At 35.9% G+C, this 19028-nt stretch overlaps 1 protein-coding gene across 1 annotated transcript in view; it reads right to left on the reverse strand.

Annotated features, from left to right (window-relative positions):
• Nucleotides 1–19028, reverse strand: part of CEP128 (centrosomal protein 128) — a 143870-nt gene that overhangs the window by 111493 nt on the left and 13349 nt on the right. The window contains exons 6-9 of the mRNA XM_074868532.1: nt 18585–18676; nt 17776–17848; nt 11410–11526; nt 808–894 (exon numbers count right to left, since the gene is read on the reverse strand). Of these exons, the coding sequence (XP_074724633.1) occupies nt 808–894; nt 11410–11526; nt 17776–17848; nt 18585–18676 (369 nt within the window). The remainder of the gene's footprint in view (nt 1–807; nt 895–11409; nt 11527–17775; nt 17849–18584; nt 18677–19028) is intronic.

The following is a 19028-nucleotide window of genomic DNA, read 5'->3' on the forward strand; positions in this document are numbered from 1 at the left end:
AACAGAAAACAAAAGCTACAAAATATTTTCTGACCTCTGCCATAAATAGTTCAAAGATCACAAGGATCCACATGGAAATAATTATAGTTTTTGACAGCGGAAATTGTTATTGCAGAGATAATCTCAAAGAGGATGTTGAGAGACTGGCAAATGGGCAAAGTAAACAGGACCAGCATTAATGGAATGGAGAGAGTAACATAACATAAAACACTACATAAATGGTTTAGCATAAAGGTGTATAACTTTGAAAGTATTTCCAAAAAGGCTAAACTCAATATAAAAGGGAAAAAAAGCTAGAAAGTGTAATACAGCCCTAGCATCCTGCCGGTACAGAAATGTAAGAAATCTTGGTTTTTGTGAAAAGGAAGAGAGCAACATCACAACAGATATTTCAATAAGAGCAATGAATAATTACCATGGTGCAAAAAAACTAGCATGTGTTAGTTGTAGGAATGAAGAAAAGCTGCGTCTTTGAGCTGCTGCAAATACGCAACAGCAGACTATGTATAGATTCAGAGAGAAATCGGAGAAAGAAATCAAGGATAATCCCCAAAGTTATAAGCTTGTCTGCCTGGCAGGATGGAAGAGTCATTAGAAGGAACACTACAACTAAAGAACTTTTAAGGAAAGACAGAAGTTCAACACAGCTGTATTCACACTGTCTCTGATGCAGAAAAACCACTTGTGATAACAAGAGTAAAGAAAGCTTCATCCTGCTGGTTTCTCTGAAAAGGAAGCATATACTGTAATATACGACACCACACACTTATTTAAAACCAAACAAGAAAGAAGAAAATTAAGTCTTACTTGGTTCTTTTCACTTTGATATTTCACGAGTTTATTTTTCATGAGTTCTTCTGTTTCATCTGCTTTAGCATCTTGCTTCCTTAAAGCCTTTAGAGGGGAAAGACATATTGTGAACTTCATTATAAAAGTTACAGAAGTCTTCTTTGTAAGTCTGTTAAAATGAAAGAATCTGCTGATATATTTAAGATGATCTAGACAAATGCTTTCTGTCTATGTCTAATATTCTCATGTGGAACCAATGTATATTGTTATGAAAAAATAAATATAAGTCCGCACATACATAAACACACCCATGCACAGAACAGGGCCAAATACAGTCAAAACTAGCACTAACATCCTTCCGATGTATAGAGCTCCCGACACTCAAGGCTGACTCCAAACACTTTGAGATGAAGGACTGAGAAGCTCAAGAAATCCCCTACAGATAAACTGTGAACATATCAGATGAAAAGAATATATTCTCTAATGTAAAATATGCATGATATGAAATACAGTGCACTGTAGTAAGGAAAACATTACCATAAGGTTGTGTTGGAAGCGAAAAAAGGGAAAAAGTTATTTTTATCTGAATCTGGACAGATGCTTAGAATCACAGTATTAAGACAGAATCAATTGAAATTTTCCTGATCGAAAGTTACTGACACTAATGTGCCCTGCTTTGAAAAAAAAAAGAAATCCATATGGATTTAGATACTGAAGTATCTAAAAACACACATTTTCTAAAGCATTTTACAAAAATGAAATTGCCTTGAATATTAATTCCAAAAATCTTTTCCCTCTGCAAACCAACACCATTTGCAGAATATAGCCAATCACAGGCAAAGGAATGCATTAGACATCACAGACATTAATGACACATACAATTTGCAACATACACAACCCAAGTTTGGTTATCTCAAACCATAACAATGACATTGGTTCATCTTAAATATCACTTAGAAACACCAGCTGAGAGAGATCACTAGCCATACTGATAGAATTTTTGGTTTTCATTTTGAGTAACTGTGTTAATAAATCTTGTTTCTTTGCTGCACAACATGACAAAGCGGTTTTCATACTAGCAACAAGCCAGTTAGAGACCTTAGCACACACCTTTCACCCAGTATCATGAAACATAAGTACATCTATTCCTTCCACCATTACTTGCTAAAACTACAACAGAACAGAAACACATAGCCTGTCCAGAAAGAAATGTCTTTTTCCCAGTCTTTTCTTCCTGAGCAGCATTTTCATTTTGTATTTTAAAGGAATATTTCCTTAAAAAAATATCCCTGAAATTTGCCCCTATAAATAGTGCAATTTCATTCAGTTTTTGAACATTTTTCCTTCACTGCATAATGGGGAATGATTTCACTGTATGAAAACAGAAGCAAGGTATTAATCAAGCTCAGTGAAGCCAGGCATTCAGCTTTACAAGTTTTGCTTCTAAAAGTAGCTTTGTGGAGAAAATAAATGGATTTATATACTTATCTCAGTCTTCTATTCTCAACGCAGGAAACATAATCATTTTGGTATAGCTTGGACTACTCTCCTGCTCGAACAGTTTACACTAAAAACTGAGATTGTAGAAGATATTTGTCATAACTATGCCACTGAAAATATTATGCTACCTAATGAATTACACTTTTAATCTTACTGATTCATATTCAGATACTGTAAGACCGTAACATATTTAAGATATTTCTCTAAGTATTCAGCACAGATTCAAATCCATTATTCCAGACAACTATAAAACTCACTGCACACAGACCTGACACACTCCCATTTTACTCAAAAATACTCTAGGGAGAACTCCCAAAAAGCTGTGTGAACAAAAATCAAAGATCATCACTTCAGCTAATGCCATTGCTGCACAAGTTGGGTTTTCTTTAATAACTAGAAGTACCAGTTCAGAACAGTCTACGAAGGCTATATAAGGTGTACTAACTGCAATTGAGCTGCATTTTTACTAGCAAAATTATAAGCTCTGGTATATACAGTCACCTCTATGCCAACCTTATATTTGGTACTAAATTAATAATTAATAGAGGACCAAAAATGCAAGTTTTCATGGGTAGATTTTGCTAGAGATGTCAGCATCATAAGGAAAATGTTAAAGCTAGGCTAGAATCAGAAATACTAGGAAAATTTTCAAATATTTCCCTTACTGAAAGCAAAAAGTATGTCTCTGCCTCGGTACTACATCCCTAATTCTCAGAAGAAACTACAGAAATTAATATGCCATTTCAACTTATCAGGATCACTGAATGATATTTGGGCTATTAAATACCAATAACTTCATATAAAAAGGCAGCCCTTACTATCACTAATACTACAGATAAGATGTTCCGATTTATTTTCCACATATTTTGAACATAGCCCATAACCATTTAATTTCTAAGAAAAAAACCAGTTCATATATATATATATATATCTGAGTTAAAATACTGCAAAAAGAATGCAATGTTATAATGAATTAATCATAGCTCATGAGCACTGCTTCAACTGAGAAACATGCATTTTTCCAGTAGGTGCTAGGTAGGCAATCAGTTAACCATTCAAAATGTCATTAAGTAACAGAAACATCTGGTCATCCACAGACAAACATCAGCTAGAATGTTAATTCTACATTCTCCCTCCTTCTTGTACTCCTTTTAAAATAATTCTTTCTCACTAGCTTATGCCACTCTTGGGTTTTTTTCCTCCACTAAAGGCTTCTCTAGGGAAAGGAAGGGTTAAAGGAAAATTTTAAAAAAAAGTAAAGATCTAACTGATTCTTTGATTACATTTGTTGTCTCCAAAGAAGGGGTTAGGGGAGTCAAATGTCAAAAATGGGAACTAGGAAAGGGATACTAAGGACAACAGTTCCAACACACGCTCCTCCCTCATGTCTCCCAAGCAGCAGGCAGACGCTGCCCAGGAGAGCTCTACCTGGCAATGCTGAAGCACCAAGGAACAGGAAAAGGCCTACAGTCATTAGGATTCCCCCACCAAGATCCTCCTCTTGAAAGTATTAATCCCCAGGTTGGCCAGGAGAAAGCTGACAAGGAGGCTGATGAGGCCTCGGAGGGGACAGGCATGGAGGAGGCCACAAGGAAACAGAGAACTTCCATGTAAAGAGGTGTTCACAGCACAGTTTTGGGGGGGACCAGCTAGATGTTACACTGCCTGCATAGGTGGTCAGAAACAGGCTCTGGTCCCTGACAGGTCAAACTTTTGATTTAACCCAGTAGAGCAATTCTTACAGGCCTTTTTAGAGTTCACTAGCATAAAACAGTATTAGAATACTAATATACCTGGTATACCCCGGCTCAACATACCTCATCCATATACAGTGTACTGAACCTCAGAACTTCAAATAGATAAAATAATTCACTCCCTGCTGGACAGACATTTTTTCTTATATATGGGGAAAACTATGCAGAGGCCTCTGTAACAACAGTTCTCAATCTTTCCAACTTACGAAAATCTTCCAATAGCAAATCATAACTTTTACTGCAATTTAAGCCTACTAACTTTTTGTTAGGGTTTGGGTTCTGGTGTTTGTTAGGTCTTGGTTTTTTAAATAAAACCAGATTATTTGAAAGTAAGGCACAGACCACAAACTGAAATTTGCTCTTTCAAAGTGAGACTGATCAGTGAATTATATTCATACTAGCAGAAATACACAAGTAGACCAGCCCCATGCTCTATTTTAAAACAAGGCAAAAGTGTACCACACTCTAATCTGAATGAAAAGTCTTTCCCTAACTTGCTACATTAGCAGCTAGCATGGGCCCAAGTATGCTACCTAGACACATCAGCCAGGCATTTAAAGACAGACTGCCTAGCTATTTCAGTGACAGATATGTATGAGACTTGATCATGTTCCAACACAGAGTCAAACTACAATCAAAACAGAAACCATTAGCCACAGGTGGCATAGCACAGAGCCAAGGAGCAAGTATCAACGATGCATTAAACATCCAGATGGCTCAGAGCACAGATCAAGTTTATGTTTGTCTAAAAAGATCAGAGATAAAGACATGCAAAAAGAGAATTTTCAATAATGCTTTTGACCGTCAGTCTACCCCACTCTGTTGAAAGTCCACCAGCCTCTTGCACTTCACAGCATGTGCAGTGGAATGCAAATATTCTAAGTATCCAGTTGCACAAAGGAAAAAAATGCTTCCTGGCCTACCCAAATTATTAGCTTAAGACAGAAATATAGTCATTGCCTTACCACAGTCAGTGGGTTCAAAGTGTTCTATAAAGATGATTCTGTTCACCTAAAGTGTGCAAAGCATTATCACATGGACTCATTTCAACAAAACCCAGGAAGCCAAGCACAGGAATTAGTAAAGCCATCCAGTGCATATAAAAGCTGTTTAAAGCCCATTTAAGAATGATACTTGATCTTGTTTTAGAAAATGGATGCATAAATGCAAACAAACAGTACAAGGTGATGGTGTCTTCATGTTCAAAATAAAGTACTGAGGAATCTCAAAATAGTTTTAGTTTACACAACAAATGTATTTTGTTAAAGCAACCCATATATACATGTCAGTAGCACTGGCAAGATGAGCATATTTGTTCTGCTTTCTAATTAGAAACATGTTTGTATCAGGAATATACAAGAAAGTGAAGATGTAGGATTTACATTAATTTCTGTTTGCTAATTGCAGTTTTCTAATTTGCAGTAACTGCTGTTTAAACACATGAATACACACTGTTAAAAGATACATAAAAATATAAAGAAAATAATTTTTACCCACATACATGCAGCACATACAGACTATAGACTCAAAATAATAATGCAAACTTAGATGTTAAAGATGCAAAATTTTGTATGTCAAACTTTCTTCACGGTCAGTATACAACTACATATCATCTTGGTTAATAATCAGTCTATGATTATAATAATAGTGCAATACAAAGTTTAGACATCATACAAAAGACAGACAGAAATACAAGACAGGCAAGAGAGACTGAAACAAATGTATTGTCATGTTCAGTTAGACCCTGAAAATATATAAGTTAATAATTGAGATTTAGGAAGATGATTCTCTTAAAATGGTAAAACACTGACAAGTAGTGGTCAGTTATGGGCATTGCACTTTCCTTAAAAATAAGTAGTAACATTTAAGCTTCACTAGATTTCTTAACTAAAAGCAACTACTGATCAAATCCAAAAGTCAAATTTTATTTTGTTTGATTTGAAATGTATAACAGGCAAACTAATGAAAAAAGTGTCTCATTAAATAGCCACAAATGCTTTAAATAGCATTTCTTTGTAAATCAGTCAAGACATATTAAGTGACAGGATTTCAGAACTCAGTCAAAACCTTACCCTCCATTCCAGTAACATTACTTGGGAAGCATCTTGGAGAAATATAAGAGGACAAACACTTCAGTAGAACATTACATACACACAATGATCACCACAAGACTGAGGCTACTGACAGAGCTAAGAGTCCATCTAACTCATAATTCAAATTACAAAGGACAAGAAACACAATAACAAAGTAAAAAGCTGCTCTTAAAAATTAGGTAGAAACATGCTTCACCCAAATAACAATTGCAGAAAAATACTTAGTTATTTACTTTATTCTCACTAGGGTATGCAAAAGTACACAAAGCAATTCAAGTACATTCTTTCTAACATACAACTTAAGCTACAGAGATACACACCATGCCCTAGGAACATTATACATTAAAAGACTACTTCTCAATACGTTCCTCAGTACATACTGTCCACACGCACTTCAAGCTCTCAGATGAAAAGCTTTCTCTCCTAATCAGTATCTGCAGGAGGCATTTCTACCCTTTCCTCTTGTTCAACATGTTGCATTTGTATAAATGGAGGACCATGTCCACAGTCCTCAAATCCCAGAATTATTAAAAGAAAAGGACAACAGAAGATGATGGGCAATGGAAGACAAAGGGCAACTAGGCAAATGGCTCTCACTCCTCAAAGAAATTCAGGTTAATGATAAGCAAGCAACATTTTGTTGTTAAGGGACTGCCCATATGCATATTTACATGGGTGAACCCAAGCACTCCCCTCTAAATGGAGTGGAGACCACAAAAATTACAAGACCATCACTGTTGAGGTTAGTAGTATTATTGCAGACAAGTGCCGTTAAAGAAAATTAGAAAAATCAAACCTCAATTGCTATCATCAGTTCCAAGCCTTCTCGCAGAAAAATCAGCACAGATATTTATTAGAGTTTACTGGCTCGGGTTTACCCCTTAATGTGTTTCTGCTTCACCAGTGGAGGACATCTCATTTACTGGAAAGCATCTTGTCTGCTTCTTCTGATACTCCTGATCCTTCAGGCCAAACGTAATCAATCCACCACAAGAAGAACAGCTGATTAAAAACCCAAGCTGCAGAAAAAGGCAGCTAAACTCTCCCTATGTTGCTTGTGTTCATTAAGAGTATTTTCATCTACAATGTTCCCTAAGAATCTTTGAGTGACTACACACTTGTATGGATGTACTGAATGAAGAGATCCACCTTTTTCAATAGCCAGTCCAGCATCATTCTGTATATCCCATGAGAGATCAAAGGAGGGCACTGATGAAGCTCTTGCAGACTTGACAATAGCATCTGCAACAGCTGAGTATCATGCAGCATGAAAGAACATATTTCACAATAAGGAAGAAAACCAGCAATGTCATATATTGGGTTTAGGTTGCTGTTCTTAATATACAATATAGTCACACTTCAACTGTAAAACAGTCAAGAAATAAGTAAGCTTCCACACTGGAGTCTCTGAGAATCTCTGTTCTCGAAAATTCTCTCACTTATCAAGCAATCTTTGCGACAAATGCTACCATCAAGTGATGGGTGATCAGTAAGAAAAAAAGTTAAATGACATCAGATATTTTACACAAAATCCAATTATTCTTATCAGGAATTTTATTTCTTTTCTTTTTTTAAATAATTACCTTGTAGGTTTTGCTGAAATTGCCTACTTAAAATATAGGATATTTTTTAAAAAATCATAAAAAAATGGTGTAAACTATTAAGTTTTTCTAACAACTTTGCTCAAAGACCTTTAAAGCCAGATTTAATTTTGTCTATAGTACAGAAAAAGAAAAAACACCTTGGCAAAATACATCAGTTACACTAACGCAAGTAATGAACAAATCAACAAGAAGCCAACTACTACTCAGCTTGAAAATACATTGTTGAAATAACAACCTTTTTAAACTATTCATAAATTTCAAATACTTCATAGCCATAAATTACATTATTCACTCTATTTGGTTTGCCATACTAAATCCATTCATCTGTAACACCACATACAAAGAAGAAAATATGAAAAATCAAAAATCAGGAGCTCAAAAACTTAAATCTGCCATACCCAATTCTCAGACTGTTTTGGTGTTGTCATTTTTTCCTGTTTGCTATCAATTTGAGATTAGATCCGTTCTAAACTTTTTGCCTCCTTAGATATTCTCATATTGCTATTTATTCTATAATTTATATTCCATAACAATGTAATTTTCCTCACAAAGCCTTCCCATACCGCAACCTCTCAGGATGATAGTGCACAAAGAGGCAGCGTGTACAGAATCCAGACTATTTTGTTCTCAAAAACAAGTGTTTTTCAAAAGGTAGGGCACAAGGTGATACACTTTGCCTGTGTGAGAGCTAAAGTGCTCAGCCAACTGTTCAAGAGATTTTGAACCATTCCTGATATATACAAACACCATCCAGAAGCAAGACCATTTTCTACCTAGAGAAGAAAAAAAATTAACATGAATGTTCAATGGGGAAGGAAGATGGGACAGCTGGATAGCAGCTTGTAATAAAGAATCTGAGATCTAAGGACCTTAGCAATATTAGTCTAAAAAGACATCTGGCATGTAGAAAGTTGCAACTCTGTCACAAAGATGTTCTCCAAGCTGTTAAGACAGCTATGAGAGAAGCAGAAGGAAGAGGACATACTGTTTGTTGCTACTGGGAGTGTAAGGGTGTTTCAAGGGCGATACTGTCTTCATATTCCTCTGTAATCAGTCAAAGAAAGATTGCCTAACACCTATTGAAAGAAGCTCCCTTCTACACTTGTCATCTGACACCATAAGGTTCTATTTTTCATGTTAAACGTTAGAAGCTCCTGAAAAATCCATAATTCGTTGCAATAGTGGTAATCTATGTTTTATTAGAATTTCCAAATACAGTGACAAGAGTCCAGTCCAAGAAATCCAGAGTCATGACTGAGATCAGCCACCCAGAAGGATGATTTGGAGATATGAGCCACTGCTTGAGAGAGTCAAGATAATCACCAAGAATGTGATTCTCCTCTAAGCAGCAGCAGCTATGAATGTATGGCGTGTAGAATAAGACTGTTCCAGTCAGGACTGGCTCTGAATCTCGGCTTGGGCAAATTCCTAATAGTAAAAATTTACTAAGCAGACTAACAGGTGTTCAGCTTTCCTGCAAACTAAGAATGAGGAGTTTTGAAGGTTTGAATAGTGGTGTCTAAAAATCCTTTAAATAGAAAGGGGGTCCTCAGGAAAATAATATACAAAAATATGCATGGAATAAAATAGAATTTGCAAGAGAAAGGATTAAAATGTCTTCATCTACAGCTGGACATCTTAGGGAAATGAAAGGTCAGGGATGTACTTAGTGTTTCTCATTCATTTTGCAAGAAATTCAAGAGATGAGCTAGTAGAAAAAAAGGTATCCAGCTTGAGGGCTCATGATCACATAGCTAATCATATGAAAGTCTCTGAAATACATTTGAATTAATTCAGTTTAATTCAAGTTATCCTTCTAAGGAGACCATGGCAGTGTCAATGTATCTTTACAGATCCAAGTCATTATCCCTTTAAAAGGATAAAAAAAAAAAAAAGATTGTTCCAATCTGCAGATAAGACTATCAAATGACACCAACTCATTTCATTAAGCATCCCTCTACTGGACTAATGGCACAACTGAAGAATCTAGAAATGGACGTAGGCATATTAAAGGGCAATGAAAACTGTAATAAAGCACTCTAGTTCTTTTCACCCACTCGGACATCAATAGGGGGGAAAGCAAAACACTAATTCTTTCTGAAATACTAGTGTTGTCCCACAAGTGGGGTCGTTTACCCAGCGTGCAATACACCAGTATACACACAGAGCAGAGGTACTTATTTGTTCCACGTCAGGACAGAGTGGGGTGCTAGGTGGTAATTCCACAAAGCTGGCACACTGCACAAAAGAACTTCAATGTATTTATACTCTTCAGACTACACAAATAGACATTTACTGTAATGTTAGTTTCTTAACACTTTGCCCTTCATTGATTAACATGTCTCGATTTAGAAGTTACAGTGCCTTTTAATTCTTCTGCACAAACTGAAGGAGGGGGGGAGGGCACATCATCCTCACCTTAAAATGAGTCAGTGGTCGCAGCCTTCCCCCCATCACCCCACCGCCTTCATCTTTTCCCCATTTACTGCCGATTTTCTTCTCTATCAACTATCTTGTGGCGCCTCCTGGGGTAGGATGTTCCCCTCCTACCAATCTTTTTATCATTAACCAGACGTGCGTTGTTTATACAAAGTTGGAGTAACTGACTCCCTTATCTCCTGGTTCCTTCTTTTGATCACAACATTCAAATCAGTGACTTACCCTGTCGTTTCATTTACAAGTTTAGAATGAGCAGAGCAAAAAACTTCCTAGAGACACCACTACAGAAGCACTACAAGCATTTTGATAAACATTATTTTTTATCTGTATCAAAAAAGCATTTTCTTGAATATGACTTCTTTGAAGAGTCTCTAGCCTTACATGAAGAGAGTCTCTAGCCTTACATGAAATACAAAGCGTCAATCGAAATTAAGGTTCCTCAATATCACTGCACAGTATAAAACAACTGCCTTCCAAAAAGCATGTATACTGTCACCAATATTAAAAGTGAAGAATAAGGAATTGCATGTTTCTTCTCAACTATAGTACTCTATTGCATAGTTAGAAATAACACTGCAAATCATATCTTAAAGGGAGTGAAATAAAGTGTTACACTATGTTAAGACACAGATTTCCCAAATAGCAGTAAAATCAGAAACAGAGATGTATTTGTCATACATTTCTTATAACAAGCAGAAAAAAAGCTGCTAGCTGTCTCCAATTTTAATTCATAATATAAATATTTGTATTTGTCTCCTAAACAATATTTTATACTTCATCAGATACTGTTGAATGAAACTCTTTGAAAAGGAATGAAAAGCTCTCTGGCCACTACAGTGCATTTGATTGCTTGTTGAAATAACTTAAAAATAAACTGCTCACTGAAAGCAAAGTTTACATTTTAGGAAACAAAATGTTTTAGTTGAGACAAAACAGCTAATGACTTGCTTTTGTTTGTTTGGGGTTTGAGGGAGGGCATAGGGGGTGGGTTCTTTTGAAGAATATTTGTGCCAGTTACCAAAAAGGTCTAAATATAGACAAGACAATATCATGAAGAACAGAGACTGTACTTGTTATCATCTGGTCACCAAAACAAGCAGAGCTGGACTGATATAGTTAAAACAATGTGCCAAAGATACGAGCACTTTTGCCAGTTGACAGGTACAGGGTCACAAATGCAGCACATTCCTAACTTAATCCTGAACACACAGGAAGTTTTAATTTGCATACCTCTTGTAATTGAAGAGACATATGTCCCAGTTGGTCCTGACGCCTTTCTACAAGCTGTCTTTCAGCACGCATTTCTTGTTCTATCTCCTGAAGTCTTCTCTCTACCCGTTCTGATACCTTCAAAAGGAAAAAAAACACCCTGCAGGGAATTAATCCATCTTTTACCACATATTAAGATAACAATGGCAAAAAAGGTAAATAGAGTACAGGGTAGAAAGAAGAGAGAACTTTTATTTTATTAAATAAGATGTAGAATGGTATAGAAAATAACTAGAGTTATAGCAGCAAGTACTCAAGCAGGGAATTGACTGTCTTGCTAGTAACATCTTCCCTTAGGTATATGCATATTTTTCTCTACAGTGGTGGTTCTACTCAACTGCTAAATATCTCAACATCAAGCTTGGTGCAGCCTAACCTGAAACCACAATTTTGCAATACAAAAATCTTAGCTTCTCTGCCACAGGCCTGATTAACCTCTAGAGAGTCATTTCTTTCACATCTCCAGTCTGTAAAACAGACCAACGTTTGCCGCTTCCATACTCAGAAATCTGCAAGTGAAAAGTAGTAAACAAGAGCTAAGTACATGAGAATGACTGTAATAGCAAAAAATAATCACATCACTTTAAGACTCTTCCCTAATATTTTGTAAATCCATGTACAAACTAATAAAAATAACACTAGTTATTTGTTAAAGCAATTTGGATTTTAAACACAATTCAACCTTACACTACAACATCAGAATATTTTTGCATTTCAAGCTGCTAGCAGACAGCACCCTCTTGTGGTCAGAAATTAAATTTATGTTACAGTTGGAGATTATCAAGGAAAATCATCACCTCCTCCCAATCTTAAAACTAATTGTTTTAAGCTATCACTAGAAAGCAATATATCTATTACTGAATGGTATTTAGATAAAAAGAGAAAGACTTAAAACACCATTCAACTACTAGTTTCTGATGTATGTGGAGGGAAACAAGTTCCAATCTGTATTTTCACCATTCATCATGCTTCTACTAGCACTAGGCATATGTGCAGATAGAAAATTTTAATGGAGCAACACAGTTGTGTAACAAGAGAAACATAATTAAGGTTACATTTATATTCGGGCTTCACAAGTACATCAAGTTTAAAGAATGAAACAGTCTTTTTCTTTAAGAACAGAATACATCAGTTTGAAAACACTTCTTGTTTGCACAGCCAGATGAATAGTCAGTTTACAATTTGGAATTCTGTATTTTCTCTTAAAACCATCAGGAGATGTTCCAAAAACATACTGCAAAACTTGCTCTTTCATGTAAGTTATGAAAACTCTGCAGTCATAATCCAGAATAATTACTTACTAAAAACTAATGTATAAAAAAATAAGGACCATATCACAATGCTTGTATTTGGTTTGACAACTACTACTTAGTATTACTTCTAATAATTCACAAAATACTCCAGCTAACAGAAACAACAATATTATGTAGCAGGAAAAGAAAATAACACTTTGTCATTAAACTTGTTATATCTTTGCTGAAAACTGGGAAATATCTCTCATCCCTTCCTCCAGATATATCTAAAGTACACAGGTTTGTTCTGGCCATTGTTACAAGGTGAATATTTCACAGATGAAAATTCATGCACAAATAACCAGAAATGTTCCAGAAGAAAAAAAAAGTTATTTGCTCCACAAAGTAATTAATGCACCACCTAAAAACATAGTTCCCCCAACATAACATTTACCCAGTCTACGCTGGTGTAAACATCATCTCCCACAAGAATTGTGTTCCCTGGTTTTATAGCCTTTCTGACCTTCCTCAGTTTGTCACAGAGCCTGTGACACACAACATTGGGGATTAAAAAAAAGAAAGAAAAATTATAAATAGTTAAGTGTTAACTCATTAATTAGTGCATGCAGAAGAAACTCTGAAACTCACTTCTCTTCCGTTATGATCCTGACTCAGGACAACATTTCTACCATAAGAGTATGTATCTTGTCCTCTGGATCTTATCAAAAGCCTTAGTGTAGTCAAGTGATTCACTGAAGAACAGTGCAAAGCATACGGAGGTTCTACATAATGACATGAAACGCTAGCACTAAATTATTGCATTCACAGCATATTAGAATGTGATTTCAAGGATGCATTTTGAGCAACACAGACTACCTGAATGATAATCATGACACTAAGTGCTGTGTTTCTGCATATGGCTTTCAGGTAGCAGGAAAATCTAAGAATGGATTAGGATATCAAAAAACTCCCCCCCCCACCACCACCAGTTAAACACAAAGAATAGAATGTCTTGTTTAAAACCAGGGTGAGGCTTAAATCATGCAGCTAAATATAATCTTGTGGAAGATGCTGGATGCTTAATCTACAAAAAGTAACACCCTACTTCTTGAATTTCTCTCCTGTGTTTCAGCTTTCCACAGGAGTATTAAAATCACAAAAACAGCAAACTTCTCGCAGATGCGACTTTAAATATTGCTAAACTTTTCCCTCATAACAAACAATAATCTGTGATATATATATTACAAGTCACCTGTGCAGTGCTAAAAATCCCTATATCAGATCTTCTGAAGGACAGTTCCTTATCAGACAATAACCTTAGCTCTCAGATATCGTAACCACGTTAACTCCATGTGAGACCCATTTCACTTGATACTGCTGTCTTTTTCCACAGACACAGCCTACACTAACCTTCTAATGGCACCATCTCAATTAAGCATCAACTTAATTTGAACAAATCTTGCTTCAGTGTAGTTGCTTTTTATGCATAAAGATCAGCTTCATGTGCTATTTGGAACATGCTTCTGTACCAGGAGATCACAAACTATCCAAGAGGGCTATCTTATATAACCATAAAGTAAGTAAACATTCTTTCAATTCTTTATAGGTCTGTATGGACATTCCTCTAGCAAACATCCGAACTCTTTTCAAGATAAAAGAAATCTCACAAAACATCTAGATAAAAAAAGATATTCTGATAGAGTTGTAGAACCTGCAGTCTTCATACCAAAACCACACATAGACTCTCAAGTACAAGACCATGAATTATGCTTGATTTGAAACAGGCATCCAACTGTGCCTGTGTCAGCACCTCACATGTCCTCTGGTTTTTATACTGAGGTGGAAAAGGCTCCCTTTAAAGGTAAAATTAATATGCATTGATTGTGTTGTGTGGCTCTTATTCAGATTCAGCATTAAAAAGGCTCTAAGAATCATAGCCTCTAATAAAAATAAATTCTAAACTAGTGTGTCAGAACACCTTAGTGACTAGACCTTTATCACCACACATCTATATAGAGGCAATTTTCAAACAGCACTGAATATACTGAACAGTACAGCTGTAAGAATTTAGATATATGTCCCTACAGAAACGAAGGCTTAAGGACACCGAACTGAAAAGAGTATTTCTACCGTGAACTCATCTTGTCAAATTATTAAAATTTCAAGCTCACAGTTTATCATCAAGAATCATACAATAGAATACAAATACAACGACGGCAATGTTGGAGGTGACAAACACTCCAAACAAAGTGATAAAGGCACTAAGGACAAAAGTTCCTGCACAATTGTGCATGAGAAGGTTGTGAGGGAAAAAAAGTATTTCCTCCTACCCAACTCACTTCCACCAATGAGAACTCAATTCCAAATTAAATAATCTCATTAGAAGAATTCCTAAACACAGGTACTAAAGGATCTCAAAAATTTACAATAACAGACCATAGTTTCTACATGCACTCTAATCCCATGCTTTGCTATGCTCACCATTAGAGTTATTTTTATTCTTAACATCCATACTAAATTCCCCTCTTTTGAATTTACCTTATCTCACCCATTCTGCCAGCGTCATCAGCATAACAGTAGTTCATTAGGTGTTGAACAGGGGCAAAGAATCCACACCTACTATCAGAAAGCACATGTAAAGCAGCAGTGCAGAACGTTGCTACTGCTAAGCTTTTTCAGTAGTGCAGAATTGCCTGGATACAATGCGTGATTAAGTATGTCAGAATTCTTCAGCCTGAAGAGAAAGGGAATCCTCTGAAAAGCCTCTGAAGAAACAGAACAACCTCCTCCAATGAAAATTAGGGATGAAAAAGCAACAATAAAAAAAAAGCCAACAACAAGAAAGCAACCAAGCACACCAACCAAAACATACCAAACACACACACACACACACACACCCCCCAACTGAAAATAACAAACCACCACAAAAGTGGCAGCTCCTCTCACAATATGTAATGTGGAGACCTTCTTGCTGTAGGACAAGATGTTAAAGATATGCAAATTATAACAAAGAGTTATAGTTTCAGAAAGGAAAGTTTCAGAAAAGAAATCCACAGAGGGATTACTATGTACAGAAAGTACAGAGATCAATTCCAGACCAAGAAGCTCTCAAGCCACAAGTGATTAGCCTAGTATTGTGCAGAATTATCATTAGATGCCTTTCTATTCTAATATTGTTCACTAAACATTCACTTTTTGACCATTCATCATACATGGCTAGATCTTTCCTAACTACATATTTATTCTGCAAATTGAACCCCAGCAATTGTTTTAACCTTTCAAGGAAGACTTTGAATGAGAGGCCTTTCTTTATTTTCCCCCCTTTTCTTTTTTTCCTCTCCTCTTCCCAGACTTCTCTTTATTTGGTCAATGTTCTTTCTAAAGATAATAATCAGCAATGAGCAGAATATTCCAGCTGAAGTCTTACTAGTCCTATACATGAAAACTATCTCATTGCAGCTTCCTGCAGCATTTGTGTCTTGCACTAAAAGAATGTCATTAAATACTTCAGCTTTCATAGCTTTATTGGATGATAATTTTGTCTCCCAGCTAAGAGACTTATTCTTCTGGTATTCCCCTTACCATTAACAGACTACAGAAGGCTTCCTTGTTACATTTCACATCTCCCAGTTTTTGTTTCTCTTAGGTCAAAAGTTGTAACATTCAATTTCAAATCTTGAAATCCTACTATAGGAGGTCACAGAGAGCTAGTTATTTCTTTCATTAATGAAAAGACAGTGGATGCCAGCATTTTGGAGGATTGAGGAGGAAGGTTTGTTTCTCTCATTCAAAGGCACTGAACAGTTGTAGTGTTGCCAGCTGTAGCAGCTATTTTTTTTTTTTTTTTTTTTGAGAACCATATTGGTAAAAACTTAGTGAGTTTGCTAATTTTCTGGTACATGAAAAAGGAAAAGAAATAAGTATACTGAGAAGCAGGCCACAGCAAGAAAAAAAAACAAGTTTTGCAAGTATCAAGAATTCTTTATCAGATAAACTTCCTACCAGGCTATTAGAAGGAAGCAGACCTAACTTTCTAACAAGACAGCCTGTTATATTTTTGTAGAAAGGCTGACAAGGCAAGTCTTCTTCCACTGATGGACTCTATCATATCAAGCATATAACTGGTACTGATAGATTATAGTCTCTTGAATTCCTGTCCAACTTCATCTAGAGTCAGGAACTTACACTGTCTGCTGGTGACAATGAGTTGTCTGTGCCAACAATATTGTTATTGGTGACAAACACATCACTAAAGCTCTTGACAGAGCATTTAGTACCAATTCATGCAATTTTAGAGCAAGATGAATCACCTATGGGAAAATAAGGACACATAACACCCGCTCTGAAAAGTCAGCATTGCTACTAATACCACATTAATACTTACATGAAGCATACACTCAAGTCTTATGCATCAAGAACTACCTACAGGATTTTCACCTCCTAACTAATGGGGAGATTCTCAACTTCTCTTGTTCCTACAGCAATACGCTGTTTGAATTCCATCTCAACAGCAGATCTCTTTCATATTTAAGTGTTATAGACTGTAGTTAGTCTGCTTCCAGCAGATACAGGAGGCAAAAAAAGACTACCATAGCTGTCCTGCCTCCTTTGTTACATTTGTCACAAAACCTTCAGAGAAGAGTGCAGCCCAAAGAGACTCCTCCCTTTATGCTGCACAGCTGGTAAGGACTGAAAAGCACAGGGAGGCAGGAAGGAAGAGGAAACAGTATTATTCATCATCATAACATGGGAAAACCTTTCAAAAAGTATTCAAGTATGATAGCATTCAAACCAATGTTCAAAGTTAAAAAGCAGCTTTCTCCAAGACTGAATTTTGAAACAGAAAAATTCACTACATACACACTTGTAAAACACTCATTTTTAGTTTAAACAAGTACCTGAAATAAAAACTTGTCTTGCTGATTTCACTGTGGAAGGGTAACATTATAACAACCTACAGTAGCCTAGATAAGATCATGTTCAGATATACGTACTAATATGTAGTACTGATTACCGACACACACACTAAACTAAAAACCCACATGCTGCTTAGATTACTAAATATAAATCATCTTTTCATGTTAGTCACACTCACCGTTTCTTGTCTTTGGGACTCGGTGAGCTTTTGAGACAATTCTTCTAGAGTCCTTCTTAATTCAGCATCAGTCCTTCAAAGAAAAATACAGGTAAGACAATATTCTACAGTGCAAAAACTAAATATCAACTGTGATAATTTTAACCAGAAACATTCTCCTGGATTTTTATCCTACTTCAATTTGTTCTACAGCCTCTAAATTCCTAGCATAATTAGAGACCAGCCTCAAGTGGAAAATTCATGATAAAAAGCATTTCCTTTCCTCAAGTGAAGATAACAGAGCATCTAGTTTGAAAGGCTAGGTATCAGGTCAACAAGTACAAAATTATGAACACATCTACACAGTCCTTTTGAACACTACTTGTTCCTACTAGGAATTAGCAGATTAATTCCTGCTATTGCTATTAGACAAAGCACCATACGTTGAGACAGTATGTACTTTAAAAAAACATTATGGCCTGCATGAGAGCTTGCCCTCAAGACTCCAGTACCAAGAACAAATAAGGAGCAAAGTTGTAATAAAAGAAATTCACAAGTCCTTGTCATTTTTTCCATATATTAAAAAAAGTGGGGAAAAGACACAGATACTATACAGATCAGAATTGATGGGTGTTATTTACATGTATAAATACTGCACAAGATGACATGGAACAAGACGTTCATAACACTACTTTCATCTACATGATGTGCAATCCCCCACTCTCCCCCAAAATTTTTTTTAAATACAATAAAGGAGTTTAAGAATTATTTAGAAGCATAACAATTATTTTTCACGCTATTCTTCACATGGAGTTATATTCTGTTTGTACCGATTTCTTCTTGAAAGCTCCCGACTGATGTCATCTCCTAGGCGAACTTGTTCACTACTGAGATCTCGAAGAGACTGATGGAAAGAATGCAGCTGTAAATTAAAGTACACAAATTAAGCCAAGGCTTAAGAATCCTTTTTTCTGTGATATTCCAAAAATATGTATATACATATACATACACACTTTTTAAAATAAAGCAGATAAAAATAACCTACAAAAAAATTCCATGAATTGCAGATGAGCCTGGATGAGTGGACAAGGCTTGCATGCTTCTATTTCAATCAACCCTTCACAACACTTGCTCACTGAAGTTTAATTTTCAGTATATTATTTACTAAATCAAGTTTCCCAACTATGAGTTTTTTTTCTATGATTCATAGCAATTACCTGACACTGCACCATCTTTTTAATCTAATGCAAAGCAAGCTGAAAGACCTGCACAGA

The sequence above is a fragment of the Strix uralensis genome, chromosome 4 (assembly GCF_047716275.1).
Source record: "Strix uralensis isolate ZFMK-TIS-50842 chromosome 4, bStrUra1, whole genome shotgun sequence".
Taxonomy (NCBI): domain Eukaryota; kingdom Metazoa; phylum Chordata; class Aves; order Strigiformes; family Strigidae; genus Strix; species Strix uralensis.